This window comes from Bubalus bubalis, chromosome 24 (genome assembly GCF_019923935.1).
Source record: "Bubalus bubalis isolate 160015118507 breed Murrah chromosome 24, NDDB_SH_1, whole genome shotgun sequence".
In the NCBI taxonomy this organism is placed as follows: Eukaryota; Metazoa; Chordata; class Mammalia; order Artiodactyla; family Bovidae; genus Bubalus; species Bubalus bubalis.
The window spans coordinates 14,375,330-14,402,635 of NC_059180.1; the positions used below are offsets into that span (position 1 = coordinate 14,375,330).

The 27,306-nt window shown below is 49.9% G+C and overlaps 1 protein-coding gene across 2 annotated transcripts; it reads left to right on the forward strand.

The window, feature by feature from the left end:
- The first annotated feature begins 13,660 nt into the window (after positions 1-13,660).
- LOC102410676 (beta-glucuronidase) lies at positions 13,661-25,998 on the forward strand. 2 transcript variants are annotated; one of them, XR_003106475.3, is made up of 13 exons: positions 13,661-13,877; positions 15,481-15,666; positions 16,016-16,197; positions 16,381-16,523; positions 16,700-16,887; positions 17,228-17,380; positions 17,596-17,774; positions 18,098-18,244; positions 20,018-20,102; positions 21,700-21,876; positions 23,619-23,754; positions 24,912-25,083; positions 25,454-25,562. XR_003106475.3 is itself a non-coding variant. In XM_006070336.4 (12 exons), the coding sequence occupies exons 1-12, from the start codon at positions 13,665-13,667 to the stop codon at positions 25,621-25,623; spliced, it is 1,959 nt and encodes a 652-aa protein (XP_006070398.2). In that variant the 5' UTR covers positions 13,661-13,664; the 3' UTR covers positions 25,624-25,998. The 2 variants fall into 2 exon arrangements, 1 of the variants encoding a protein (XP_006070398.2); XM_006070336.4 differs by lacking the exon at positions 24,912-25,083 and having other exon boundaries at positions 25,454-25,998.
- Positions 25,999-27,306: the final 1,308 nt, after the last annotated feature.

Sequence of the window (27,306 nt, forward strand, 5' to 3'; positions counted from 1 at the left end):
TTTCCCCTTCCACCTGTAGCTTATCTCAATTCATAACAGGTAATCTTAGTGATTCCAGTGTTGGGGCACCTCAGGAGCTATACTCCCTCCACTCACTGGAGTGACAGCAGGGCCCTTGTTGCTGAATGACTGCAAAGGCTGTCTTGTTCCAGAATCCTGTTCCAAGGGCTGACTTCCCAGAGCCACTTCCAGTTGGGTTTTCTTGAAAGCAGAGCTGAAGACAAACCCTATTATTACTATTATTATTTTGGCGACCCTATGAAGCATGTAGAATCTTAGTTCTTCAACTAGTGATGGAACCCACACCCTGTGTAGTGGAAGGGCTGAGTCTTCCCCATTGGACCAGCAGAGAAGCCCCAGTACAAAGGCCTATTCCATGGAGGCACTGATTTGGAAAATGTGCCCTGAAGTATGGTAGCAGGAAGAGGAAAACAGAGAAGAATGAAAAGGTAATATCAAAGTGTACAAACAAGGTCACACCTTGATCGTACATAATGTCTCCCAGATTTCCTTGCTATTGCAGGAAAGGCTGAAACACTTATGCAATGGTTCCTATCTCTCTTTGAATGGTGATGTCTCTAGATTATTAACAACAATTTCACCTCTACTTCTCAGCTTTATTAAAGAGGCAGAATTGAGCTATTCAGAGCCAGTAGGTGGTGAGCCTGTTTTCAGGGGTTTCAGTTCAGTTCAGTCACTCAGTTGTGTCCAACTCTTTGTGACCCCATGGACCACAGCTTCCAGGCCTTCCTGTCCATCACCAACTGCTGGAGACTACCAAAACTCATGTCCATTGGGTTGGTGATGCCATCCAACCATCTCATCCTCTGTCATCCCCTTCTCCTCCTGCCTTCAATCTTTCTCAGCATCAGGGTCTTTTCAAATGAGTTCACATCAGGTGGCCAAAGTACTGGAGTTTCAGCTTCAATCAACATCAGTCCTTCCAATGAACACCCAGGACCGATCTCCTTTAAGATGGACTGGTTAGATCTCCTTGGAGTCCAAGGGACTATCAAGAGTCTTCTCCAACACCACAGTTCAAAAGCATCAATTCTTTGACGCTCAGCTTTCTTTACAGTCCAACTCTCACATCCATACATGATTACTGGAAGAACCATAGCTTTGACTAGACAGACCTTTGTTGGCAAAGTAATGTCTCTACTTTTTCATATGCTGTCTAGGTTCATCAATACATTCCTTCCAAGAATTAAGCGTCTTTTAATTTTCATGGCTGCAGTCACCATCTGCATCTCCAAGTCAATTCTGATTTGGAGCCCAGAGAAATAAAGTCAGCCACTGTTTAGACTGTTTCCCCATCTGTTTGCCATGAAGTGATGGGACTGGATGCCATGATATTAGTTTTCTGAATGTTAAGCTTTAAGCCAACTTTTTCACTCTCCTCTTTCACTTTTTTTTTTTTTTTCCTCTATCACTTTCATCAAGAGGCTCTTTAGTTCTTCTTAGCTTCCTACCATAAGGGTGGTATCATTTGCATATGTGAGGTTACTGATATTTCTCATGGCAGTCTTGATTCCAGCTTGTGCTTCATCCAGCCCAGCATTTCTCATGATGTATTCTGCATATAAGTTAAATAAGCAGGGTGACAACATACAGCCTTGATGTACTCCTTTTCCTATTTGGAACCAGTCTGTTGTTCCATGTCCAGTTCTAACTGTTGCTTCCTGACCTGCATACAGGTTTCTCAAGAGGCAGGTCAGGTGGTCTGATATTCCCATCTCTTTCAGAGTTTTCCACAGTATGTTGTGATCCACACAGTCAAAGGCTTTGGCATAGTCAATAAAGCAGAAATAAGATGTTTTTCTGGAATCTCTTGCTTTTTCGATGATCTAGCGGATGTTGGCAATTTGATCTCTGGTCCTCTATGCCTTTTCTAAAACCTGGTTGAACATGTGGAAGTTCACAGTTCACGTATTTCTGAGGCATTGCTTGGAAAATTTTGAGCATTACTTTACTGGTGTGTGAGATGAGTGCAATTGTGCAGTAGTTTGAGCATTCTTTGGCTTTGCCTTTCTTTGGGACTGGAATGAAAACTGACCTTTTCCAGTCCTGAGCCCACTGCTCAGTTTCTGAAAATTGCTGGCATACTGAGTGCAGCACTTTCACAGCATCATCTTTTAGGATGTGAAATAGCTCAACTGGAATTTCATCACCTCCACTAGCTTTGTTTGTAGTGATGCTTCCTAAGGCCCACTTGACTTCATGTTCCAGGATGTCGGCTCTAGGTGAGTGATTACATGGATTGGTCACTGGTAATTGTGTTTTCAGGGAACTCAGCTTGGAATGAAATCAGAGGTTACCAAAGCGGGTGGGACACGGGCCACCAGAGGCATCTGCTCACATGAGGACCTTAGAAGGGGCTCTAGTTAGTGAGGTGCCCAACAGCGTAAGCTTTGAGCTTCAGGCTTTAATCTGGCTTTGTGGAGGAACTCATGTTTGTCATGGAGGGAATGGCTGAGGCAGTGAGCTCTCCACACAGGGTGTATCCTCCTTCCCTGGCCCCCGCTACTTGGAGTTCAAGTGTCTCTCTCAGGCACATCCTGCCGGCTCCTCTGGCTCTTCATTATTCTATGCGTGAACTGAAAGGCAACTGGGGAGCACCAGTCTTGCTGTGGGCTTCACTGGGATCTTGCTGAGATTTAAGGCTGGTTCTCGTCAGTTGTCTTGTTAGATAAACTAGAGTGAGGGAGAAAAGCCTAGAGTTAGCAATTTGTAGACAGGAAGCAATGCTGGGGAGGGGAGGTGGGGAGGGGCAGCTTTAGTACCTGTCAAGGAAGAATCCCTCCCTTACGGCCATTTCAGACTTTTCAATAGTTCACCGGAGAGCCGATGAATTAGCCATCTGCTGGCCAATGCAGGCAAGTCCTCTGACAGATCTTTAAAGGAAAGGTTTGGGGACTTCCCTGGTGGTCTGGTGGCTAAGACTTCATGCTCCCAATGCAGGGGGTGTGGGTTTGATCCCCAGTAAAGGACGAAGATCCCACATGCCATAACTAAGGCCTGGCACAAATAAACAAATAAATATTATAAAATAAATAAGTAGAGGAAAGTTTCAGAAGAAAAGCAGGAATTACAGAGCAGTGCCCATGAGAGACAGAACTCAGTAATTTGCCTGCATTTGTTAGCTTGGTCTCCCCTTTCTCCATGTGTAGACGCATCCTTAGGATAGAAAGAGTCTGTGTGCCCACCTTCACAAGCAGCAAAGAGGAAGCTGGTTTCATTCCCACCAGGGTTGGTGGCTGCAGAGGAGAAGATTCTCCCAAGGGTGAAGTGGGTGGTGGCAGCAACTGAGGAAGAGAACAGGGGACACAGGAGTGGAGAGGTTCCAGAAGAAAAGCTATAGAATGGTGGGCGATCCGTGCAACAGTCAGGGTGTGGTTTTAGAATAGCTTTCAGGCTGAAAAACTGGGGGAGGAGAGCTAAATTCAGAAAAATTGGGAGGATGGGGATTTCCCTGGCAGTTCTGTAGTTAAGACTCTGCAGGGGGGAGTCTTAATGCAGGGGGCACGGGTTCGATCCTAGGTTCGGGAACTAGAATACCACATGCAACCAGGTGTGACCAAAAAAAGAAAAAAAAAAAGGAGGGGGTGGGCAAGATAGAGAAAAACAGAGCTTGAATCTGGTAAAAGAGCAAATTTAGAGTAAATGGGGATGATGAAAATTAGAGGAGATGATAGGCTGGGAGGAATCTCAGAAGTCTTGGGAAGAGAAAACGAAAGAACCTAGAACATGATCCAGTAAATGAGTCACCACGGGTAATGGAAAGGTAGATAAAGTCAAGGTGGTCACAGAACAAAGGCCCAGGATGGGAAGGCCATTGATAGAGACAGGAGGTATGATGGAGAGGGGACCTGAGCCAAGGACCAAATTTCTCAGTGAATCTGAGGCTGAGGCCTGTGCATATGCGGAGGGAATGAACCAGAGGCCAAGAGATGTGAAGATAAAGGTATTTGGGAAAAAAAGAGAATTCCTTCATGATCTCGTGGTTGAGACTCTGCCATTTCACTGTTGAGGGCCTCAGTTCCTTCCCTAGTTGGGGTTCTAAGATTCTACAAGCCACATGGTGTGGCTAAAAAACAGACAAACAAAACTCTGAAATGATCCCTGAAGAATGAGAGTGATGGGGAAGAGGAAAGAGTTAACTAGTCAAGGTGGAAGACAGAGGTAAGGTCCTAAGCCAGGGCCCAGAAGCCAGCAGGAGCATGGTGTGTTCTGGAACTCAGAGCCAGGGATCAAGGGGACCAGTCAGACCACAACAGACTATACTAAGGGGTCTGCATTTATTAAAGGAGATGGTGACCTGCTCATTCATCCTCTTTGTCCCCTCTACTCATAACATAGGGTGTCTTAGGGCTAATCTTGAGATCTGTTATCCACCTGCCCTCCATTCTTTGGTGACCTCATCCATTCTCACTGCTGGCAACTCCCAAAATTTCATCTCCAGATTCAGCTTATGCATGGCTGCAAAATGAAAGGGGAAGGAAACTGGCCAATGGACTTCGCCCTTCAAGGTCTGGTTGTCAAGAGTCACGTGTTCATAAACTAAGTTTCCTCTGATCATAACAAACATTAGAAAATCAACTTTCAATTAATTAAGTATATACAGGTTGACTCTGAAATGGAAAATCAATTTATTAATTTATAGAAGCAGATCAACCTTGACTTATTTGTGCCCATTTGTGAGCTTCAAAACAGTTATTGGTTTCTTTCTTGGTAGTGCTAATGGGAAAGGATCTGCCTGCTAAAGCAGGAGATGCCAAGAGACAAGGGTTTGATCCCTGGGTGAGGAAGATGGGCTTGCATGACAATGGCAACCCAGTCCAGTATTCTTGCCTGGGAAATCCCATGGATGAGGAGCCTGGCGGGCTACAGCCCATGGGGTCACAAGAGTCGGACACGACTGAGAGACAAACATTGGACATTGGATTTAGTGACTCAATAGCAAGGCAAATAGTCTCCATGCCGGCGGAGGGCTCACTGTGGGAACAAGTCCTTGCCTGACTGGAGTTTTCTCACTGTTTCTTCAGGGCATTCCGCTCTATTGACAGAAATTTAGCACACTATTTTGTTTGGAAGTACAAGACCTTCTAGAACACTATGCACCAGCAATGCTAAGGTGGAGCTGATACACTGGGGTGTGAGTCCACAAAATGATACAACCTCTGTTTAAGGTCCTGGCACAGGTTTGTACCTTATAGACACAGGAATTGGAATAAATTCTATTACATATACCTTCCGGAAAAGAAAACAGGGTGTGTGTGTATATACATACATATGTATAATGATAAAGTGAAGTGAAAGTCGCTCAGTCGTGTCCGACTCTTTATGACCCCATGGACTCTACAGTCCATGGAATTCTCCAGGGCAGAATACTGGAGTGGGTAGCCTATCCCTTCACCAGGGGATCTTCCCAACCCAGGGATTGATCCAGGTCTCCTGCATTGCAGGCGGATTTTTTACCAGCTGAGCCACAAGGGAAGCCCATGTATAATGATGAGAGCGCATTCTCAATTACTGAGGCTATTCTGTGTAAGGAATGATTCTGCATTATGAATAGGTATTGACAAGCATGAATAATCTGCTTGCAATTGTAGTGATCTGTAACTTCTAGCCTTGTTTCTCCTCCACAACCCATATACACCCCATGACAACGTAGCATTGTCATCTCTGGCCCCACACCTGGGCATCAGGGTAGCGGGCAAGCGGGGTGGCACAGTGAGTAGCAGGCACACCCCTGGAAGGCTCCTGACACTGGACCCACTAGCGACAACTTTGCAGGGGCCGTGGAGGGGCACTGGAGGGGGATACAGTGCTGACCAGCGCCCTGCACGCCCTGTCTCGGAAGGTGGCTCCACTCCGCAGCTCCAGAGCGGGTGAAGTGCTGCTTCTGGTTTCCTATCTAGGCGGGTGGGATGGGGGCAGATTGGGGTGCTTCCGGGGCTTCCACTTGGCCTTCGTTAATACTTCAAGGCAGTTCCAACATCCCCCCTCATTAAGTTCACTGCCATTGTGATCAAGATTGGAGGAACCTTCCCAGCAGTGGCATAGGATTGAGTCCAGATATTTCCAGAATGTTATGTTCTGAGTTCCAGACCAGTAGCCCCACCCTCTCCCAATAAATCCTCCCTATGAAGGCGCCATGATAGCAGTGGGAGCGGACATTCAGCGTTTGAGCCCCTGGTGGCCAATGGAGTCCCTGCTTCTTTTGTGCCTAAGTGAAAATCCGTGCACGAGATGTACACTGTTTGGAAAAGGGGCTTTATCAGAGTTAATTGTCCCACTGACTTTTTTCTTTGCTTTTGTATTGCTTTATTAGTTCAGGTTCACATCTTTGAAATCAGAGAGGAATGTTTTGAGTAGCTGCCACAATTATTATCTTCTAATTCCGTTTAATGTTTTTTCACTAATATGTATAAAATATGCTAAAGCTAAAAAGGTTTATAAATATATTTAATAGCCAGGTGTATGAACAGAAGCTCACAAGGTTGGTGCAATGGATAAAATGTGACGATATGAAATTGAAGATAAAATATTACATCTCTACATTTGAGTTTAAATACATTTGAGGACGAATTGATCTGCTTAATCTGAGCTAGTAGTATAGCATGGCTGCCCAAAAAAGCTAATGTGCTCCTATGTGTGCTGCTAGAACAGAAACTGACATGAGGCTGGTTAGTGGTAGTCCTGCTTCTCTAACTGCTGCTTGGATTGTCAGTGGAGTGTGTCTGGTTTGGTGTACTACACTGTAAGAGAGGATGTACACCAAAATCTTATGGGGTGGTGGTGAGCGAAGCAGTTTGAAGGTGTATAAATACTAGCCCAGAGATGAAAAATCTCAAGGAGAATAAGGAAATTTGGATATTGGTGGCTCAGATGGTAAAGCGTCTGTCTACAATGAGGGAGACCAAGTTTAATCCCTGGGTTGGGAAGATCTCCTGGAGAAGGAAATGGCAACCCACTCCAGTATTCTTGCCTGGAAAATCCCATGGATGGATGAACCTGGTAGGCCACAGTCCATGTGGTCGAAAAGAGTCGGACACAACTGAGCAACTTCACTTTCACTTTCATCTAGCTTTACCTCCACACTTTGGTCTCACAGACTTAGCTCTGCTCTTTCAGAGGCTCGCCCTTTCTGTCAGGACACGTGTGGTGGCTCCTGCAATGCTCCACAATTGAGCTCTTTGCTCACAGCGGTGCCTGTACTTCCCTGTGCATCCTGTGCCGAGACCTGACCCAGTTATTGGTCTGGGGCCAGAGGGGAGGAGGCTTGCGATTTAGAGGACGTCCTGTGAGGCAGCCTCCTCAGGTGAGATCCTTTTTCTTAAACCAAGTTGTTTGTGTATTTGTCTGCTCTGGGTCTTAGTTGCAGCATGCGGGATCTAGTTCCCTGACCAGGGATCAAACTCTGTTCTCCCACACTGGGAGCGTGGGGTCTTGGCCACTGGACCAGCAGGGAAGTCCCCTCAGGTGAGATCGTCATCTATGGTTTCTGTCAAGAGGGGGCTACTCTCCAGGCAGGTAGGGCTTCTTTAACTGGTTAGAGGATCCAGGTAAAGCTGGGGTTCAAGAGGTTCAGGTTCAACCACCCCAGGGTCCACATCCCACGTCTCAGCTCTCAGTCCTTCCCTATGAGCCTCATAGGACTCACATCATAAGCTCTGGCGGCTTATGGTTCAACGCCGGGCCCAGTTTTCAGTACAGTCTTCCTACAACTGCAGGAGATCAAGGTCTGTGTCAACAGTGCCAAGTAGGCCTTCTGGCTTCACTGGGGCCTGGATTGCTAGTTGGCTGGAGATAGCCTGTCATTCTTTTTCTTGAAGTGTCTCTGGGATCTCAGCAAACCCAGCCAGCTTAAAATTACAGTCCTTAAAATTAACCTTACTCACATTTCATCCCAGTTCTACGGCCTGGCCTATTATTTCCCCCTCCACCTGTAGCTTACCTCAATTCATAACAGGTAATCTTAGTGATTCCAGTGTTAGGGCACCTCAGGAGTTATGCCCTCCACTCACTGGAGTGACAGCAGGGTCCTTGTTGCTGAATGACTGCAAAGGTTGTCTTGTTCCAGAATCCTGTTCCAAGGGCTGACTTCCCAGAGCCACTTCCAGTTGGGTTTTCTTGAAAGCAGAGTTGAAGACAAAGGCCTGTTATTACTATTATTATTTTGGCCACCCTGTGCAGCATGTAGAATCTTAGTTCTCCAACTAGGGATGGAACCTGCACCTGTATAGTGGAAGGGCAGAGTCTTCCCCACTGGACCAGCAGAGAAGCCCCAGGACAAAGATCTATTCCACGCAGGCACTGATTTGGAAAATGTTCCCAGAAGTATGGTAGCAGGAAGAGGAAAACAGAGAAGAATGAAAAGGTAATATCAAAGTGCATAAACAAGGTCACACCTTGATTGTACATAACGTCTCCCAGATTTCCTTGCTTCTGCAGGAAAGGCTGAAATACTTATGTAATGGTTCCTATCTCTCTTTGAATGGTGATGTCTCTCGATTATTAACACCTATTTCACTCCACTTCTCAGCTCTAATGAAGAAGCAAAATTGAGCCATTCAGAGCCAGAAGGCCATGAGGCTCTGTTTTCAGGGAATTGGTCATTTGTAACTGCGTTTTCAAGGAACTCAGCTTGGACAGAATCAAAGGCTGGCAGAGGGTATGGGACACGGGGCAACTGAGCCATCTGCTGTACCGTGTTATCAACCACTACCATCCCCCTGAGGACCTTAGAAGGGGCTCTAGCTAGTGAGGTGCCCAACAGCGTAAGCTTTGAGCTTCAGGCTTTAGTCTGCCTTTGTGGAGGAACTCACGTTTGTCATGGAGGGAATGGCTGAGGCAGTGAGCTCTCCACACAGGGTGTATCCTCCTTCCCTGGTCCCCCGCTACTTGGAGTCCCAGCGTCTCTCTCAGGCACATCCTGCCTGCTCCTCTGGCTCTCCAGTATTCTATGCATGAAGTGAAAGGTACCTGGAGAGCACCAGTCTTGCTGTGGGCTTCACTGGGATCTTGCTGAGTTTGAAGGCTGGTTCACACGTCATGGTCTTGTTGGATAAACTAGAGTGAGGGGGAAAAGCCTGGAGTTAGCAATTTGTAGACAGGAAGCAATGCCCTGGGGGGCTGGGGTGGGGGAGGCGGTAAGGGGCCTTAGTTACCTGTCAAAGAAGAATCCCTCCTTCAAGACCATTTCAGATTTTTCAACAGTTCACAGGACAGCAGATGAATTAGCCATCTGCTGGCCAATGCAGGCAAGTCCTCTGACAGATCTTTAAAGAAAACTTTTAGGGACTTCCCTGGTGGTCTGGTGGCTAAGACTTCATGCTCCCAATGCAGGGGGTATGGGTTGATCCCTAGTCAAGTACAAAGATCCCACATGCCACAACTAAGTTCAGTTCAGTTCAATCGCTTGGTGTCCAACTGTTTGCAACCCCATGAACCACAGCATTCCAGGCCTCCCTGTCCATCACCAACTTCTGGAGTCTACCCAAACCTATGTCCACTGAGTTGGTGATGCCATACAACCATCTCATCCTCTGTTATCCCCTTCTCTTCCTGCCCTCAATCTTTCCCAGCATCAGGGTCTTTTCAAATGAGTTAGCTTTTGGCATCAGGTGGCCAAAGTATTGGAGCTTCAGCTTCAGCATCAGTCCTTCCAATGAACACCTAGGACCGATCTCCTTGAAGATGGACTGGTTGGATCTGCTTGCGGTCCAAGGGACTCTCAAGAGTCTTTTCCAATGCCACAGTTCAAAAGCATCAATTCTTCGCCACTCATTTTTCTTTATAGTCCAACTCTCACATCCATACATGACTACTGGAAAAACCATAGCCTTGACTAGACGGACCTTTGTTGACAAAGTAATGTCTCTGCTTTTCATATGCTGTCTAGGTTGGTAATAACTTTCCTTCCAAGGAGTAAGCGTCTTTTAATTTCATAGCTGCAATCACCATTCGCAGTGATTTTGGAGCCCCCTAAAATAAAGTCAGCCACTGTTTCCACTGTTTCCCCATCTATTTGCCATGAAGTGAAGGGACTGGATGCCATGATCTTAGTTTTCTGAATGTTGAGCTTTAAGCCAACTTTTTGACTCTCCTCTTTCACTTTCATCAAGAGGCTCTTTAGTTCTTCACTTTCTGCCATAAAGGTGGTGTCATCTGCATATCTGAGGTTATTGATATTTCTCCCAGCAATCTTGATTCCAGCTTGTGCTTCCTCCAGCCCAGCGTTTCTCATGATGTACTCTGCATATAAGTTATATAAGCACGGTGACAATATACAGCCTGACATACTCCTTTTCCTATTTGGAACCAGTCTGTTGTTTCATGTTCAGTTCTAACTGCTGCTTCCTGACCCGCATATAGGTTTCTCAAGAGGCAGGTCAGGTGGTCTGGTATTCCCATCTCTTTCAGAGTTTTCCACAGTTTATTGTGATCCACACAGTCAAAGGCTTTGGCATAGTCACCTGGCACAAATAAACAAACAAATAAATATTAAAAAATAAGTAACTAGAGGAAAGTTTCAAAAGAAAAGCAGCAACTACAGACCAGTGCCCATGAGAGATGGAACTCAGTAACTTTCTGGGTTTGTTAGCTTGGTCTCCCCTTTTTCTCTGTGTGGACGAGTCCTTAGGATAGAAAGAGTCTGTGTGCCCACCTTCGCGAGCAGCAAAGCAGAAGCTGGTTTCATTCCCATCAGGGTTGGTAGCTGGGGAGAAGAAGATTCTCCCAAGGGTGGAGTGGGTGGTGGCAGCAACTGAGGAAGAAGAAAGGAGAGACAGGAGTGGAGAGGTTCCAGAAGAAAAGCTACAGAATAGTAGGTGACCCCTGTGAGAGTCAGGGTGTGGTTTTAGAATGGCTTTCAGGCTGAAAAACTGGGGGAGGAGAGCTCAATTCAGAAAAATAGGGAGGACGGAGATTTCCCTGGCAGTTCCGTGGTTAAGACTCTGCTTTTCAATGCAGGGGGCACAGGTTTGATCCCTGGTTGGGGAACTAAGATACCGCATGCCACAAGGTGCGACCAAACATTAAAAAAAAAAAAAAAATAAGGGGATGGGGAGGATAGAGAAAAACAGAGTGTGGATCTGGTAAAAGAGCAAATTTAGAGTAAATGAGGACGATGAAAATTAGAGGAGATGGTAGGCTGGGAGGAATCTCAGAAGTCTTGGGAAGAGAAAATGAAAAGAACCTAGAACATGATCCAGTAAATGAGTCACCACAGGTAATGGAAAGGTAAATAAAGTCAAGGTGGTCATAGAACAAAGGCCCAGGATGGGAAGGCCACTGATAGGGACAGGAGGTATGATGGAGAGGGGAACCGAGCCAAGGACCAAATTGCTCAGTGAATTTGGGGCCTGTGCGTATGCGGAAGGAATGAACCAGAGGCCAAGAGATGTGAAGATAAAGGTATTTGGAAAAAAAGAGAATTCCTTCGTGATCTCACGGTTGAGACTCTGCCCTTTCACTGTTGAGGGCCTCGGTTCCATCCTTGGTTGAGGAACTAAGATTCTACAAGCCACATGGTGTGGCTACAAAACAAACAAACAAAACTCTGAAATGATCCCTGAAGAATGAGAGTGATAGGGAAGAGGGAAGAGTTAACCAGTCAGGGAGGAAGGGCTTCCAGACAGAGGGAAGGTCCTAAGCCAGGGCCCAGAAGCCAGCAGGAGCATGGTGTGTTCTGGAACTCAGAGCCAGGGATCAGGGGGACCAGTCAGACCATCACAGACTATACTAAGGGGTCTGCATTTATCCTCAAGATGGTGACCTGCTCATTCATCCTCTTTGTCCCGTCTACTCATAACATAGGGTGATTAGGGCTAATCTTGGGATCTATTATCCACCTGCCGTCCGTTCTTTGGTGACTTCATCCATTCTCACTGCTGACAACTCCCAAATTTTCATCTCCAGATTCAGCTTATGCATGGCTTCAAAATGAAGGGGAAAGGAAATTGGCCAGTGGACTTCACCTTTCAGGGTCTGGATGTCAGGGTCACACGTTCGGGAAGCAAGTGTTCTCTGAATTCCATCAAACAGTAGAAAATCAACTTTCAACTAAGTATATACATGTTGACTCTCAAATGGAAAATCAATTTATTAATTTATAAAAGCAAATCAACCTTGACTTATTTGAGCCCATTTGTGAGCTTTAAAATGGTTATTGTTTTCTTTCTTGGTGGCACTAATGGGAAAGAGTCTGCCTGCCAAAGCAGGAGGCGCAAGAGATGAGGGTTGATCCCTGAGTCAGGAATATGCACTTGGATGAATATGGCAACCCACTCCAGTATTCTTGACTGGCAAGTCCCATGGAGAGAGGAGTCTGGCAGGCTATAGCCTGTGGGGTTGGAAGGAGGGGCACACGACTGAGCAACAGAGCGCCTGGACACGCACACATACAGAAGCAGATCAACTTATTTGTGGCCACGTGCGAGTTTTAAGAAGATCATTGGTTTCTTTCTTTTTTTAATGTGGACCTTTTTTTTTTTTAATTTTGAAGGATTTATTGAATTTGTTACATTATTGCTTCTGTTTTATTTATGTTTTGGTTTTTGGCCTAGAGGCAGGTGGGATACTAGCCCCTGACCAGGGATCAAACCCACACCCCTGCACTGCAGGGGAAGTCTTATCCACTGGAACTCCAGGCAAGTTCCCACTGTTTTCATTCTGATTATAAAATTAACGTATGTTCATGATAGAAATTTTCAAAAACTCAGAACATATGAAGAAGAAAATGGAAATCACCTGTAACACTAACACTTCACATCTATCTGTGTGGATTTAATTTTAGCACTACCAGGGTCATACAGTATAAACTTTTGCATCTTTTTCTTATCTTTATATTGTAAGCATTTGGGGGAAAAAAATCTTTAGGCCTTGCCAATTCTTGCAATTTATTTATTTGTACTATCCCGGGATCTACTTTGTTTACAGTGTCAAGGTCCAAGCCAGAAGGTTGCTTTGGTGAACATGGAATCAGAGGAAAAAGTAATAATTTAAAAATCAAGTAATTGTAGGAACAAATGCATCCAGGCCAGGGTCCTGGTACTACCCATAGACTCCATCTCATTATGTGTACGTCCGTAATGCCAAGGAGCGCAGGGCCCCTGGGTAGGGGTTGGGGACCAGGTGACTGCTGGTGGAGGCCCAGGGTCAAGGCCAAGAGCCGGGTGATCACGCCTGTGGGCCGGAGGGCACTAGGCATACAGGCTTCGCTTGAGCTTACCGGTGTCCCGCAGGCATAAGCGATTGGAGGTGTCCCCAGCCGGTCTCCTGGAAGAATCGGTGTGTGTGGCGGGGAACCCGCAGTCTCTCAGGTCCGGTCTGGACGAGCCGCCTTGGGCGCGAGCAGCTGGGGACGCCAGGGAGGAGGGCGGTGACCCCGCGGGTGCGGAGCCTGCGAGCTATGACCTCCGCCCTTCCGGGTCCGGGCTGGCGCTCCAGCTCCCAACGGGCCCTCCGCCGCGCCGCCCTCGGGCAGGAAGGAGGACCTGTCGCGGCGTGAGGGGCGCGGGCCTCGCGGGGAGGGGGTGCCCCGAATGGCCAAGATGGCGCGGGGGCGGGACACGTGACTCTGGGCCCCGCCCCGGCCCTGTTATCAGCGCGCTGCCCGGGACGCCCGGCAGCTGGCTGCCCGCAGCCACCCTGCAACCATGCTCCGGGGATCGGCGGGCGCCTGGGCCGTGCTCGGCCCTCTGCTTTGGGGCTGCGGGCTGTCGCTGCTACAGGGCGGGATGCTCTATCCCCGGGAGAGCCGGTCGCGGGAGCGCAAGGAGCTGGACGGCCTCTGGAGCTTTCGCGCCGACTTCTCCGACAACCGGCGCCAGGGCTTCGAGCAGCAGTGGTACCGGGCGCCGCTGCGGGAGGTGCGCGCTCGGGAGACGGGACCTGGGCCAGGGCCGGGGAGCTCCTGGAAGCCCGGTGTGGGGGGCGTGGGGAGCCTTCCCCTTGTGGCCTCGGAACTGATGGACGGCCCTAAGGGGCCGTGTGTCGACCCACCCGGAGCATGACCGGCAGGAGGAAATGGGCGGGCGGGACTTCGGTAGGGGAGGCGGAGCCGAAGCGGTGTCCCTGCCGCGAGCTAATGCCAGTGGCCGCCCCGAGGCTGGAGAGGAGTCTTGGGACATTTTGGGGCCGCACCTTTGCCCTGGCAGGAAGAACCCTGAGTTCCAAGGTTTAGGTAGAGAACGGTGCTTGGCATCCAGCCGAGCACCCACTTCTAGGTCTTCCCTCTGATTTGGCTCGGGTGGGCAGAGAACTGGGTTGGGGGTCGGCCTTGAGCATCCAACGGTCACCTCCCTTACATCCTCTTTTTTCAGTCTTTGCCGCTCAGCCCTCATCACAGGAAGAAAGGGGCGGGGGAGCTGGGCACGTGCCCCACTCACAGTTTCCTCCGCAAAGCGCCCCGGCTCCCCGACCAGCCTTCCTCCTGGTGGCAGTCAGTTGATCATCTTCCTCTTAGTCAGGGTCTCATTTCTGGATATCCTTCTTGCCCCAGGCTGACTGTGGCCCTGGGCACACCCCTTTCCATGGAAACTCCGGTGCCCCCTGCCCTGAGAAAGAACTTCTGCTCCCACCAGACCTGGGACACAAAGCATCCTTGCTGTTGGTGTCATCAGAAAGTTATCCATTCATTCAGTCAGTATTTACTGGGTCCTCACTGTGTGGCAGGCTGTGGGCCAGCCACTGGGCGTACAGCTGTGAGGGGCAAGGAATCCCGCTTCCTCCGAGCGCCCGTGTCCCATCTGTGTCTTCAGGAAGCTCTTCCCCAAGCTGCTTCCAGACTCACTGAGCTATCTGTCCGCTCCTGCCTTGCCTTCTCCCTGAGGTGTTCAGGGTCAAGAGGTTCAGTGGGTTCCTTGTGGGGCTCAGGTTCTGCCAGGATGTCCAGAGGTTGATCTCATGGGCCCTGGCCCCCAGAGGCCTTCCCTGACCCCAAGATAGTTCCCTGCCCCTCTCCACACACTCTACACAGAGCTGCTCACTGACAGCAGAGGCCATGTTCAGTGTTCTATTCCCAGCACCTAGAACGCCATGTGGGTGTTCCCTGTGCACCCTTGAGTGAATGAGTGAGTGAGTGACTGGGTCTGCTTCATGGAGTCATAAAAATTAAATGAATCCATAAAAGACATTGGTGAGTTGCTGGTAGGGTGGTCTGGAATCTGGGAGGGTCTGGGAGACGTCTTTTTTTAAATATTTTAATGTGCAGCCTAATAAGTATTTGGCTGCATCCAGTCTTAGTTTTGGTGCTTGGGCTTAATTGCCCTGCAGCATGTGGAATCTTCCCAGACCAGGATCGAACCTGTGTCCCGTGCATTGCAAAGCAGATTCCTTATTGCTGGGCCACCAGGAAGGGCCCTGGGGAGAAGTCATTTTGTCCAGCTTTGTCCTGCAGGAGGAATTGCTGGGGGACCTGGCCCTTTAGTTTCCCGGGTGATCTGGACCTAATTCCCACCCTTGTCTCCTCAGTCGGGCCCTACCCTGGACATGCCGGTGCCCTCCAGCTTCAACGACGTGGGCCAGGATGGGCAGCTGCGGAGTTTTGTCGGCTGGGTGTGGTATGAACGGGAGATCACCCTGCCCCAGCGGTGGACCGAAGACCTGGGCACGAGAGTGGTTCTGAGGATCGGCAGCGCCCACTACTATGCCATTGTGGTCAGTGCAGCGGGCGGCAGGCAGAGCGGGTGGCCAGGCGTGGGGCGGGGTGGGGGATGGGCTGTCCTGGGGTGCCTGCTCCCAGCCGTCACCTGATGGCCTGCCTCTGGGGTACATGCGGGGGCGGGGGCAAATTTAAGGCCCCACACTGGGGAGTGTGCCCTGGGTGGCGGAGAGTGGTCCCTTCTATTCCTCTGGAGCCCCATTCTTCCACTCCCGAGGTCAGTGGCAACTGGCAGAACCCTCAGCCCGCCACACTCTGCCCGCTTCCCTCATCCTGCACTTGTGTGTGAGGGTGTGCCAGAAACTGTCGGGCCCCCCATCCCCGCTTGTCTCCCTGTATCTGCAGTGGGTGAATGGGGTCCATGTGTTAGAGCACGAGGGGGGCCATCTCCCCTTCGAGGCTGACATCAGCAAGCTGGTCCAGAGCGGGCCCCTGTCCTCCTGCCGCATCACCATCGCCGTCAACAACACGCTGTCCCCCCACACCCTGCCGCCTGGGACCATCCTCTACAAGACGGACCCCTCCATGTGAGCAGCACCTTGCCCAGCCCCCGCCCCCACCCCCACTCCCTACCTTGCCCAGACGTCTTCCCACGAGGGGACAGGGTGGCTTCAGCAGAGGTGAGGCCCTGGCTCTTGGAGGCCAAGGAGACATGTGAGTTGAGATCGAAGGATTCAGGACAAGGCCACTGTCCCCTTGCTCCGTCCTAGGTACCCCAAGGGTTACTTTGTCCAGAACACAAAGTTTGACTTCTTCAACTACGCGGGACTGCATCGGTCCGTGCTCCTCTACACCACGCCTACCACCTACATCGATGACATTACCGTCACCACCGACGTGGACCAAGACATTGGTGAGGCTCCTGCCAGGATCTGCCCTCAGCCAGGCCCAGAGTGGCTTGGTTCCCTGTTTGGAAAGATCCCCTTGGAGACGGGCTCTCCCATCCAGCTCCTCAACGTGCTCTCACCTGTAGTACCACAGGCCACATGCCCCCCTCTTCTCTCTCATCTGATTTCTCGTCTCCTGTAGGGCTGGTGAATTACCAGATCATCGTCCAGGGCAGTGACCACTTCCAAGTGGACGTGTCTCTTCTGGATGAGGAAGGCAAAGTCGTGGCCAAAGGGGCAGGGGCCCAGGGCCAGCTGCAGGTGCCCAGTGCCCACCTCTGGTGGCCGTACCTGATGCATGAGCACCCTGCCTACCTGTACTCGTTGGAGGTAATGGTGGTGAGGATTGGGCTGGGGGAGGCCTTTTGCCCCCATCCAGCAGCCCTAGCTTCAGCAGGCCTGGCCCCCTCAGCTTCCTGGTCCATTGGATTGAAGAGTCCCCAGCCTGATTTTTTTCAGCCATTGGTGGGGAGGCCGAGTTGTAAGAGAAGCCCCACGACAGTGTGGGCGAAAGTTTTTTCTTGCTCACAGCAGATATAATTTCTGCCTCTCTCCACCTGCAGATCCAGAGGTGGGCTGCGGTGATTTGCCAGAGGCTGTCCTGCGAAGCTGAGGCTGCATGGGGCTCAGGCCGGTCAGGCTGCCTCACGCCCAGTGCTCGATTTCTCAGGTGAAGCTGACGGCGCAGACGGCCGTGGGGCCCGTGTCTGACTTCTACACCCTCCCAGTGGGGATCCGCACCGTGGCCGTCACTGAGAGCCAGTTCCTCATCAATGGGAAGCCGTTCTATTTCCGAGGGGTCAACAAGCATGAGGATTCAGACGTGAGTAGGGGCTCCTGGGTCCCCGTTTCTCGCCATCCCCTTCCCCGTCCCCTGGAGTGGCTGAGGACAGCTCAGAACAAATGGCCCCAAACCACTGCCTGTGCTTGGCCTGGATAGCGGGCTGATAGGGTGACTCCGGCGGGCCCAGCTCTTGGCGGAAACGTGTCTGGGATGGGGTCAAGGGCAGGGGCTCACCTGTCTCTGCTGTCCTCCAGATCCGAGGGAAGGGCTTTGATTGGGCGCTGCTGGTGAAGGACTTCAACCTGCTTCGCTGGCTGGGCGCCAATGCCTTCCGCACCAGCCATTACCCCTACGCAGAGGAGGTGCTGCAGCTCTGTGACCGCTATGGGATCGTAGTCATCGACGAGAGCCCTGGCGTGGGCATCGTGCTGGTGTGAGTGCCTGCTGCCTGCACTGCGCGGCTCCCCCAGCTCGGCAGCCTGTGCGTGCATGCTGTCGCTCAGTCGTATCTGACTCTGGGACCCCATGGACTGTAGCCCAGCAGGCTCCTCTATCTATGGGATTCTCCAGGCCAGAATACGAGAGTGGGTTGCCATTTTCCTTCTTCAGGGGATCTTCCCGACCCAAGGATCGAACTTGTGTTTCCTACGTTGGGAGGCGGGTTGTTTACCACTGAGTCATCAGGGAAGCCCAGAGTTTCTACTAGAGAGAAAGAAAATCAGACTGACCTGCTCCCTTTCCTCCCTTGGCCTGCAGCGAGAGCTTCAGCAACGTGTCTCTGCAGCACCACCTGGAGGTGATGGAGGAAATGATCCGCAGGGACAAGAATCACCCGGCCGTTGTAATGTGGTCCTTGGCCAACGAGCCCGCTTCCTTCCTGAAACCGGCTGGTTACTACTTCAAGTGAGTGCTCCTGCCTTGCCTGGGCCGGGTCCCGGGTGAGACCGCAGCCTGCTGGCCCAGCTCAGCCTTGGCTGGCAGCCACGGGAGAGTGGCGGTGGGCCCTGCGGTGGGTGTGGGCTGCTTCCAGCCCAGGGGCATCCGTCCCTGGTCAATTCAGGGGACAAGGTACCCACCCACCCAGATTATGATTTCAGCCAAGTGTCTCCTTGACACACCTGAAATGAAATGCAGAGTTACCTACCTATTTATACATAAAACTTCAAATTAAAGAAAAAAGATAGTGACGTGGCCTGACATAAGGAAGAGACGTTTGTCAAAGAATACATAAATGTGTGAGGCTGACTTTCCAGAAGGGCCACTGAAGGACTCAGGCGCTTGCACCTTCTGGGAAACTCCATGGAAACACAGCTACAGAAGCTGGAAAGCATAGTGGGCGACTCTGGTGCCGCGAGCAGCATTTCCCTCCGTTCTGCTCTTTTCTGAGGCACTGAGCCATGGCCGACAGAGCTCCAGTCAAAACCAAGCCCTGCTGTTACTGTTTAGTCGCTAAGTCGTGTCCAACTCTTTGCGACCTCATGGACTGTAGCCCACCAGGCTCCTCTGTCCTTGGGATTTCCCAGGCTGAATACTGGAGTGGGTTGCCATTTCCTTCTCCAGGGGATCTTCCTGACCTAGTGATCAAGCCCGCGTCTTCCGCTTGGCAGGCGGGTTCTTCACCACTAAGCCACCTGCGTCTTCCCTTGATATTTATGCTGTCCCCATTCCTGGGAAATTTAGTACATGTTAGAACTGCTCAAAACCACTTTGCAATGCTTTTGAGTTCACCTGTAAAGGGCTTTAAGCTTTATAAAGCTGACTTACCTAGGCATGTAATTATAAACAGATTTTCAAAGACGGGCATATTCTGACTATTCTAAAGTTACGTTGTTAGACGGGACCAGGTTACCTGAAGTTCATTGTCCGTTCACTGCATACCAGTAACTTCCCCCAACCCCCAGGCATTGTCCTGGGCAGAAACCTCACATAGGGGCCATCTCCCCACAGTGGGCCAGCCTCCTGGCGTGTTCCTTGGTTTCTTCGTTTTCTTGCCATCCTGCAGTTGTATCATAGCCGGGCGTGGGGAATTATTTCACTTACTGCGGAGGCAGCAGAGGCCATGGAAATACTCCCTAGGAGACACTGCCTGCATCCCCCTGTCCTGGATGGAGGCTCTGAGTAGCGGACCTTCCCGGGCAAAGACGAGCTCTGGACACACAGCTGGAGGTCGGGTTGGGCAAAAAGTTTGTTTGTGTTTTTTCATAACATTGGTGAAAAACTCGAGTGAACTTTCTGGCCAGGCCAATACATGCCTATTTAAGTCTCTAGTGAATGCCCAGTGCACAGCTTGCCTCCCAGGACACGCTCCCTAGTGATGTGTTACATTAATACTCATCCTAACCTGCAGAACATCCTAGTTTTGTCGGAGATGAGGAAACTTGCTTTTGGCAGCGCCCAGCTCAAAGATCTCAGCTGTGCCTCTCCTCTCTTGAGGATGGCCCCCTTTGGGGGGCGGGTAGGGGGCTAAGATCTAGGGAGGGAGGAAGAGAAAATGATGTCAGGGAACATGATGTCTCGAGGAGCACGTTTGCTTACCTGAAGTGCCCTAGAAGGCAGGGAGGAAAGCCATGTCTTGGGGGTGTTCTGTCTGGGAAGATGGGAAAGAGAGGATTCAGGAGGGGAACCTGAGGCCCTCCCCAGACTGACGGCACCGTGTCTTCTGCCCTCCGTGGACAGGACGCTGATTGCCCACACTAAAGCCTTGGACCCCTCCCGGCCCGTGACCTTTGTGACCAACACCAACTATGAAGCAGACCTGGGGGTGAGCCTGGGGGTCTCTGCACATCTTCCTTCTGCCTGTCCTCTTGTCCTGCCCTGATGCTTGCTGAGATGAGCTGCTGGGAGGGACCACGAGCAGCCAGTCTGACCATTTCCATAGATGGTCTTTGGGTTAAAGAGAGCTGCCAGGGAGTGATTTGCCAGGCAGTGTAGCTTCTTGACGCTAAGGAGGTCAGGCATAGGGAGGCCGAATTCCTTCTCAGTTCATTCTCAATTCATCGATTTCTCTGCACTTTGATTTAATTTTATGCCCCCAAGTTTAATATGCTTAGAAAGGGGCAGAGTTTTAAGGGAGCTTAAAGTCATCATTGACTTGTTTCTCCACTTGGCTGATTATTGGAGCCACAAATGGAAGCTTTTGAAAGTACAGAGGTCCGGATTTTGTGATTCTGATTTATAATGTCCAGGATAGGAATCTGAGTTTTTAAAAAACTCCTCAGTGATTACAGGCATCAATCAGCTTTGGGAACCACTGCTGAGATCCAGGGTCAGGGGGAGTGAAAATTGAAGGGAGAGGCTCACCCAGCCAGTTGGACCCCATGCTCCTCTCACGGTCCCTGGGCACAGCAGCCCCTCAGAAACTGTGTTGAGTTGTTGCACAAAAGCTGTAAAACAGGAGCAAGAAGATGCCTCACTAGGGAACTGAGGTCAGTACTAAGAAGTGCTCCAGGAAGCGAATCCTCTCGAGGAAGAGCGGATAAGAGAGCACTGTGTTCAAGTGTAAGTGTGAGCACTGTCGTTTTCACATGGACCCGATGGTTTGCAGCCCTAGTGATCTGGGGCCGTCCCTTCAAAGGAACACGACTGTGCTGGAACACCAGCGGGGCACAGGCGACCTGGGCGTCTCATAGTCTCAGTGGCTTCCCTTCCTGCTCTAGTGGGCAGGGGAGCCTGTGCTGGTCCCCCCAGAAGGTTGCCAGGCTCACCCGCTGGGATGTGTGAGCTGTGGTCACGTGCCCACCCAGAGGTACCACTTCCCAGCGGCATCTCTCCACCCCAAGCTCAGAAGGGTGCTGCAGCCCCTTGGGAGAGATGGACCACGTGGGTCCCAGTGCAGACTCTGCAGGTGAGCGTGGGTTCAGGTGAGCTTTGGGATCCACTGAGCGGCACATTGCTCAGATTCGCGGCGGTGCTGCCCCCAACCCGGGCTGCCCTCCCAGGAGGGAACTGTCCAGTCTCTTCAGGGCCCGTGACAGTAGCTCAGAAAGGGGACTCGGGAGGCTCTGTGAGGAGAAAACTGCCTTCGGCCCTCAGTTGGGCGAAGGGGATGACTAGTGACAGGAGCACCACCTAGAGATGAAGGAAGTCCAGTCTGGATGGGCTCCCCTGGGCCAGTGTGCCTGGGGCCGCTCTCTCATCGCCCTCCCCGGAGCCCAGCTGCAGCCAGGTCAGGGGTGCTGGCCCAGAACGAGAGGCTGGCTCCCTTCACTCGCTCCATTCAGGTCCCTTCTGACTATTATTTCCTACACGTGTGCATCTAACGCACTTTCCGCACTCACTTCTTACCTCCTCTGCCAGAAGCACCCCGAGTGTGAGTCCTCCACTCTCCTGGATGGTGGACTCTCCCTATGCTCTTGCAGGCGCCATATGTGGACGTCATCTGTGTGAACAGTTACTACTCCTGGTACCACGACTATGGGCACATGGAGGTGATTCAGCTGCAGTTGGCAACCCAGTTCGAGAACTGGTATAAGGCCTACCAGAAGCCGATGATTCAGAGCGAGTACGGAGCAGATGCCATTGAAGGGTTTCACGAGGTAAGTGCATCGAAGATGGGGGTTATTTTTTCCCTCTCTCGGAGAGTGATGTCAGTCATCACTGCCCCAGACTACAGATCTGCCTCCTTGTCCGTCCCTCCCTTGTCCTGGCCACCTCCCACAGCTAACCAGGCTTTTCCTAAGCTGCCTCTCCACACGGCCGGCCCGGACTCAGCCTCTGTTCCATGTGCGTGGTCCTCAGGTAGCCTCCCACAAGCTGCCCACGTGGTCCCTGGAACAAATCCAAGCCTTTTCCTGTCCCTGGCTTTCCCTGACCCCACAGGACGAAGCCGTAATCTGTGCTCGGGGCTGTCCACGTCTTCTGCCCTCGCCCAGGCCTTCAGTCCCAGATCCTGGTCTGTTCTGTTTGGTGGCTCCTGTGCTGGCCTGGCCTCTTCCTTCTGCCCAGCAAGCCCTTCTTAGCTCCGTAACCGCCAGCTAATGGAACTTGACTCAGTGGTCATGCTTCAGCTCAGGTGTCCACTCTTTGGGGAGGAGGGCCCCACCTAGCTGGGCAGAGGAACACCGTGAGCTGTCCTGCTCTCTTTGGGTCTCTCCTTGACCAGACCGGGGGCTCCAGGAGGGAGATTAAATTGCGTTTCCCTTGGCTTCCTAAGCACTCCGCAGTTGTGTCTGCAGTGCATCCTATGTAACAGCGTTCTCTCCTTCCTGTTGGGAAGGAGGACCAAGGGCAGCAGGGGTTGGTTCTCTTGTAAGTTGACTGCGGTGCTGCACCCTCGAGCGTCAAAGACCCAGCAGCCCCAGTAATTCCCATGAGATGAAGACACAGACCTTACGCTCTAAGAACACCTCAGAGATCCGTTATATCTTAGCACACGGCAGACGTGAGCTCTTCTCCGGAGGCTGAGTCCATAGATGTGGCCTCTGCTTTTCCCCTCCTCACCTGGCAGGTCTCCGCTTCAGTGAAGCTTTCTGTGGCCCCCGCCTCCATCTGCGCCCCCTGCTAACCTCCTCCTACCCACCCCCCACACACTACATGCTCCCAATTCACCCTTGTTACACTTAGAGCTTATGTCTTGCCAGATTGTAAAGCCCATGAGGGCAGGGACTCTATCTTTATAGTTTCTTTGCCACTAATGCCTGGCATATAAGCAGGTGCTAAATAATGATTTGTTGAATAGTCAATGGGCTAAATAGCAGCTCCTTACCTAGATGAGATACAGGGGAATTGGAGTGAAGTTCAAGCTGAGTCACACCAGTGTTCAAATTATGCATTGGCAGCTACTTCAGCCTTGGGTTTTAATTTTATTATCCAGAGACGTACTTTTATTCCTAGTGTAGTTCAGTTGTAAGACTGCAGTGGGAAATAGAGGTGGAGAAAAGTAAAGCAAATATTAAATTCTGTTTAATGGGAATTCCCTGGTAGTCCAGTGGTTAGAACTTGCGCTTTCACTGCCGAAGGTCCAGGTTCAATTCGTTTGGGGAACTAAAATTCCACCAGCTGCTTGGTGTGGCCAGAAAACACAAATTCTGTTAATAAATAAAGAAGTTACTAATTATGGTGGTGGTGGTGGTTTTTTAAACTTTCTTTTTTTTTTTTTTTTTTAACCCTGGGCTACATCACACACTGGCCTGGCCCTCCACCAGTATCAGCAAGTCCTGCAGGCACTGTAGCCCACCACAAGGACAGATATTTTGGTCATCATCAGATGGATCTTTATCTAATGTTTGCAGTTTTGCTGGTTCTGACTCCTAACTTCTCTCTCTGCCTTGAATTCCAGGATCCACCACTGATGTTCAGTGAAGAGTACCAGAAAGGCCTGCTCGAGCAGTATCATGTGGTTCTGGACCAAAAACGCAAAGAATATGTGGTTGGCGAGCTCATCTGGAATTTTGCTGATTTCATGACTAATCAATGTAAGTGGCATTTGGGTGCACAGGATGTAGCCCTTCTCATTGTTTTTGGTGGGTGTGTTAGTTCAGGACATTTGGTTCTAAGAACCCTGGAAACAAGCAGGGGAAGGCTGATATCATCAAAGCAGGCTACACAGAGAATTTCCTAGGATAAAGTCAGTTGTGTTGAGCAAGCAGCTGATTACTTGTGTGCTGCAAGTAATGCAAATCATTTTCTGAAGTAAATGGGAGAGGTGACCATCTCAAGGCAGAGGTGGCCAGCTTTTCCCTGCTTCACAATAGTATGAGGGAACAGTGGATCTTGCATTGGATTTACTAGGGTAGACTCGTGATTCTAGGGTGAGGTACAAAGCCTGAGAACCCAAGACATTTCAGTCTGTTTTATATGATTTGCTTATGAAAGGCAGGTTCACCAAATATACGTAAGTATCAAACGGTTTTGAATGTAGGAGTGTTTAAAAGCCTTCAGAGTGAACATGGTCTGTACTTCCTCAAGTGAGAACAATGAGAAACTTTCAAATGAATGTTTCCTGTATCTTTTTACCCCTCTAGGTTACTAGCTTCTTGATATATTGTAAATTGAGGAGAGCAAGCTGGGGGAGGTAGGGAAGAACTGATAACAGTGGTAATTACCTTTTATTACTTCTGGGGAAAGACAGGTTTTTGGAAAGTTAAAGTTCAATTAAAAATCAGAATTTGGTGGTGGGGGGTGGTGCTTCCTGGTGGTCCAGTGGTTAAGACTGCACTCCCAATGCAGGGAGCGTGGGTTTGAACTGTTGTCAGAGGACTAAGATTCCTCATGCCATGCAGCATGGCCAAAAAAATACAAAATAAGAAAAAATAGAAAATCAGAATGGCAAGAGTGAAAGAGGAAAAAGAAAGAGAACGTGATCCTCTACTCTGCTTGGCAAATGAGATTAGTGGCTCCTGGAAATAAACTTGGATGGAAGCCTAGTTTTGTGAGTAGGGTCACTGGCTTTGTGTAGTAAGGAATTAGCTGTGTGACCTTGGACAAGGTACCTACCTTTTCACAAGCCTATGAAGTGGGGATAACACCCACCAGCTCGCAGGTTGACATAGGGATTCCACTTGAAGTGCTTGGCACGGTGCCTGGTGTTTGCTTTTCATGGAAGAAATGATTGTTGTCTTGAACTTTTCAGTGGGAGAGACCTTTCCATTTCACAGAAGGAGTGGCTTCTCTTGGGGTTGGAGAGAAGACTTGCTGGGAGCATAGCTGCTCTTTCTACCTCCCTCTCTGGCAGACCCGCCTCCAGGGGTGGGGACCCAGCTGGAAGTCTGCCTGGGAGGACTTTAACATCCACTTGGGCTCCTGTGAGTAGTCAAGACTCTGGCTCCTACTAGGAGAGTAGTCCTTTCAGAGAGGGCTCTAGCCTTTCGAAGAGTAACTTTGTCTCAGCCCCACTCCAGTTACCAGGCAGCTGGGTACCCTAAATGTCTTAAACATTATATTGCAAGGAAAAGATAAACAGTTTTGGATTCTTCCCCTAATGGATGAAAGCTGAAGTATTTTGGGGAGCACTGGTATTTAAGTCTTTACCCCATTAAGTGGCCACTTCCGAGTCCACAGCAGGCCGAGCAGCTCTAAAGCATGAAGACATTGCTGAGTGCCCAGCTTGGCTCCAGGCTGGTTCTGATTTTCCCCATCAGAAGTCATGTGAAACACCTTTTGTCTTGTTTTTAGCACCAGTTCGGATGATTGGGAACAGAAAAGGGATCTTCACTCGGCAGAGACAACCAAAGAGTGCAGCTTTCCTGTTGCGAGAGAGATACTGGAAACTTGCCAATGAAACCAGGTACCAGCGGTCAGCTGTGACGTCACAGTGTGTGGGAAGCGGCCTGTTTACTGTTTAAAGCGAGAACTACCTCTCTGCAGACACTGGCTCGGTCAGCTCCTCCTCCCCAGGGAGGGGGCTACTTCCATCGCACACAGAGCAAGTGTTTCCTGCGCTGTGCATGGCAGACCTGGAAGCTTCTCACCTGGATTTTGTGGTCATTTGCTAGAAGGGAACATTAGAGGTGAAAATAAAGACTTGTAGGGCCTTCCCTGGCAGTCCAGTGGTTAAGACTCGGCACTTCCATTGTAGGGGGCCTGAGTTTGATCCCTGGTTGAGAAACTAAGATCCCACATGTTGCACAGCATGGCCAATAATAATAATAATAATAAAGAAAAGCTTTTGTCATATGAGAATAAAGAGTTGGCTTAAAAGTGACCATCCGTAAACTGAATGATCTATACTGCTGAAAAGCATCTGCATTTCTTTTCGGTGTCTCAGCCTTTTTTGTAGCCTTAACTAAGCACAGAGTCTGGGGAAACCTCTGCTTCGGCACTCACGCCCCACTCAGAGTGTGGCTTACAAACTGTGCTGCCACCAAACTAGCCCTGCTGCGCGCTTTGGGCCAGCCTTGACTTGAGTGGGTGACGGCAGAAAACACAGAAGGGCTGAAGTTTCAGCGAATTCCCAGAAAGTAGTATCAGGCTGGAAGAAGAAGGCACGGGGTCTGTGAACCACAGCCAAGCTGACACAGAAGCAGAAGAAAGGTAAGAATGGAGCAATGTTGGAGCTGGAAGGGAGCTCAGAGGTTTCCAGTGCGGCTGGGACGTTCTTCCAACCGCAGCCGTCATCTTGTCTGGACTGAAAGGGATAGACAGCTGTAGAAGCCCACTGGACCATTGCAGCCAACTCCACTGAAGGTGGAGATGCAGCCTCTGAATGTGTGGGCCGCAGACAGGACAGGCTTCCATACCTGGTGCCGCCACCTGCTCTGCTCCCGAGGACAGCCTTTCCTTAGGAATCTGTCCTCCTGCCCCTCTTCCGCAGGCTGCATTAAGTAAGGTATGTTATTTGTAAGATTTCAGTGTTCATCAACCCTGATTTAAAGCTGAAAGCTTTGGAAAAATACGGTCCAATCAAATTGAAGACCATAAATTAATGTAGTTCTTGATACAGAGTTTGATCCACTTGTAGGGGATTTCATGTCTCAACACATGCCCTTTTTTAACCTTTCTTTCCAAGCTCCGTGAAGAAATGAGAGTGTAGTCCGTTCCAGTAATAAGTTAGGAATTTTAGGGGCTGTATATTTCTTTTGTTACCCTAAAATTTCTAAGTTTCTTGAAGTAATCAAGTTTTATGTTCCAGTTTAATGTCAAGGAATAATATATAAAATTCTTTACCTGACAAACATTATAAAAAAAAAAAGAAACATGAAAGACACACTTAAATGTTTTACAAATTAGGGGTAAGATTCTTTTCTCAAGTCCTAAGGTCCTAACAAAGGACACATTTGTTCTATTCAATAAAATATGGCTAACTGCATTTCCAACGAAATTATCTTTCTTGCAGATATTAACTTTTTAGGAGATCATAAGAGTGGAGTATTCAAGGTGAGGTACACTAAAGCAGTGAAAAAACAGCTGATTAATACAATCTATGTGTTCACAGAACTATAAGCAGTAACATCTTCATTAATTCTTGACAACCACATACATCATAAGCCCACAGGAATTCCAAGAACTAGAATCTCTAAGAATTCTGC

Excerpts from the sequence above, each read along its gene's own strand:
- LOC102410676 (XM_006070336.4), top strand. The coding sequence starts at position 13,665 with ATGCTCCGGGGATCGGCGGGCGCCTGGGCCGTGCTCGGCCCTCTGCTT. Across the intron at positions 16,524-16,699 it reads CGACGTGGACCAAGACATTG|GGCTGGTGAATTACCAGATC; the intron begins GTGAGGCTCCTG and ends CGTCTCCTGTAG. Across the intron at positions 17,775-18,097 it reads GGCGTGGGCATCGTGCTGGT|CGAGAGCTTCAGCAACGTGT; the intron begins GTGAGTGCCTGC and ends CTTGGCCTGCAG.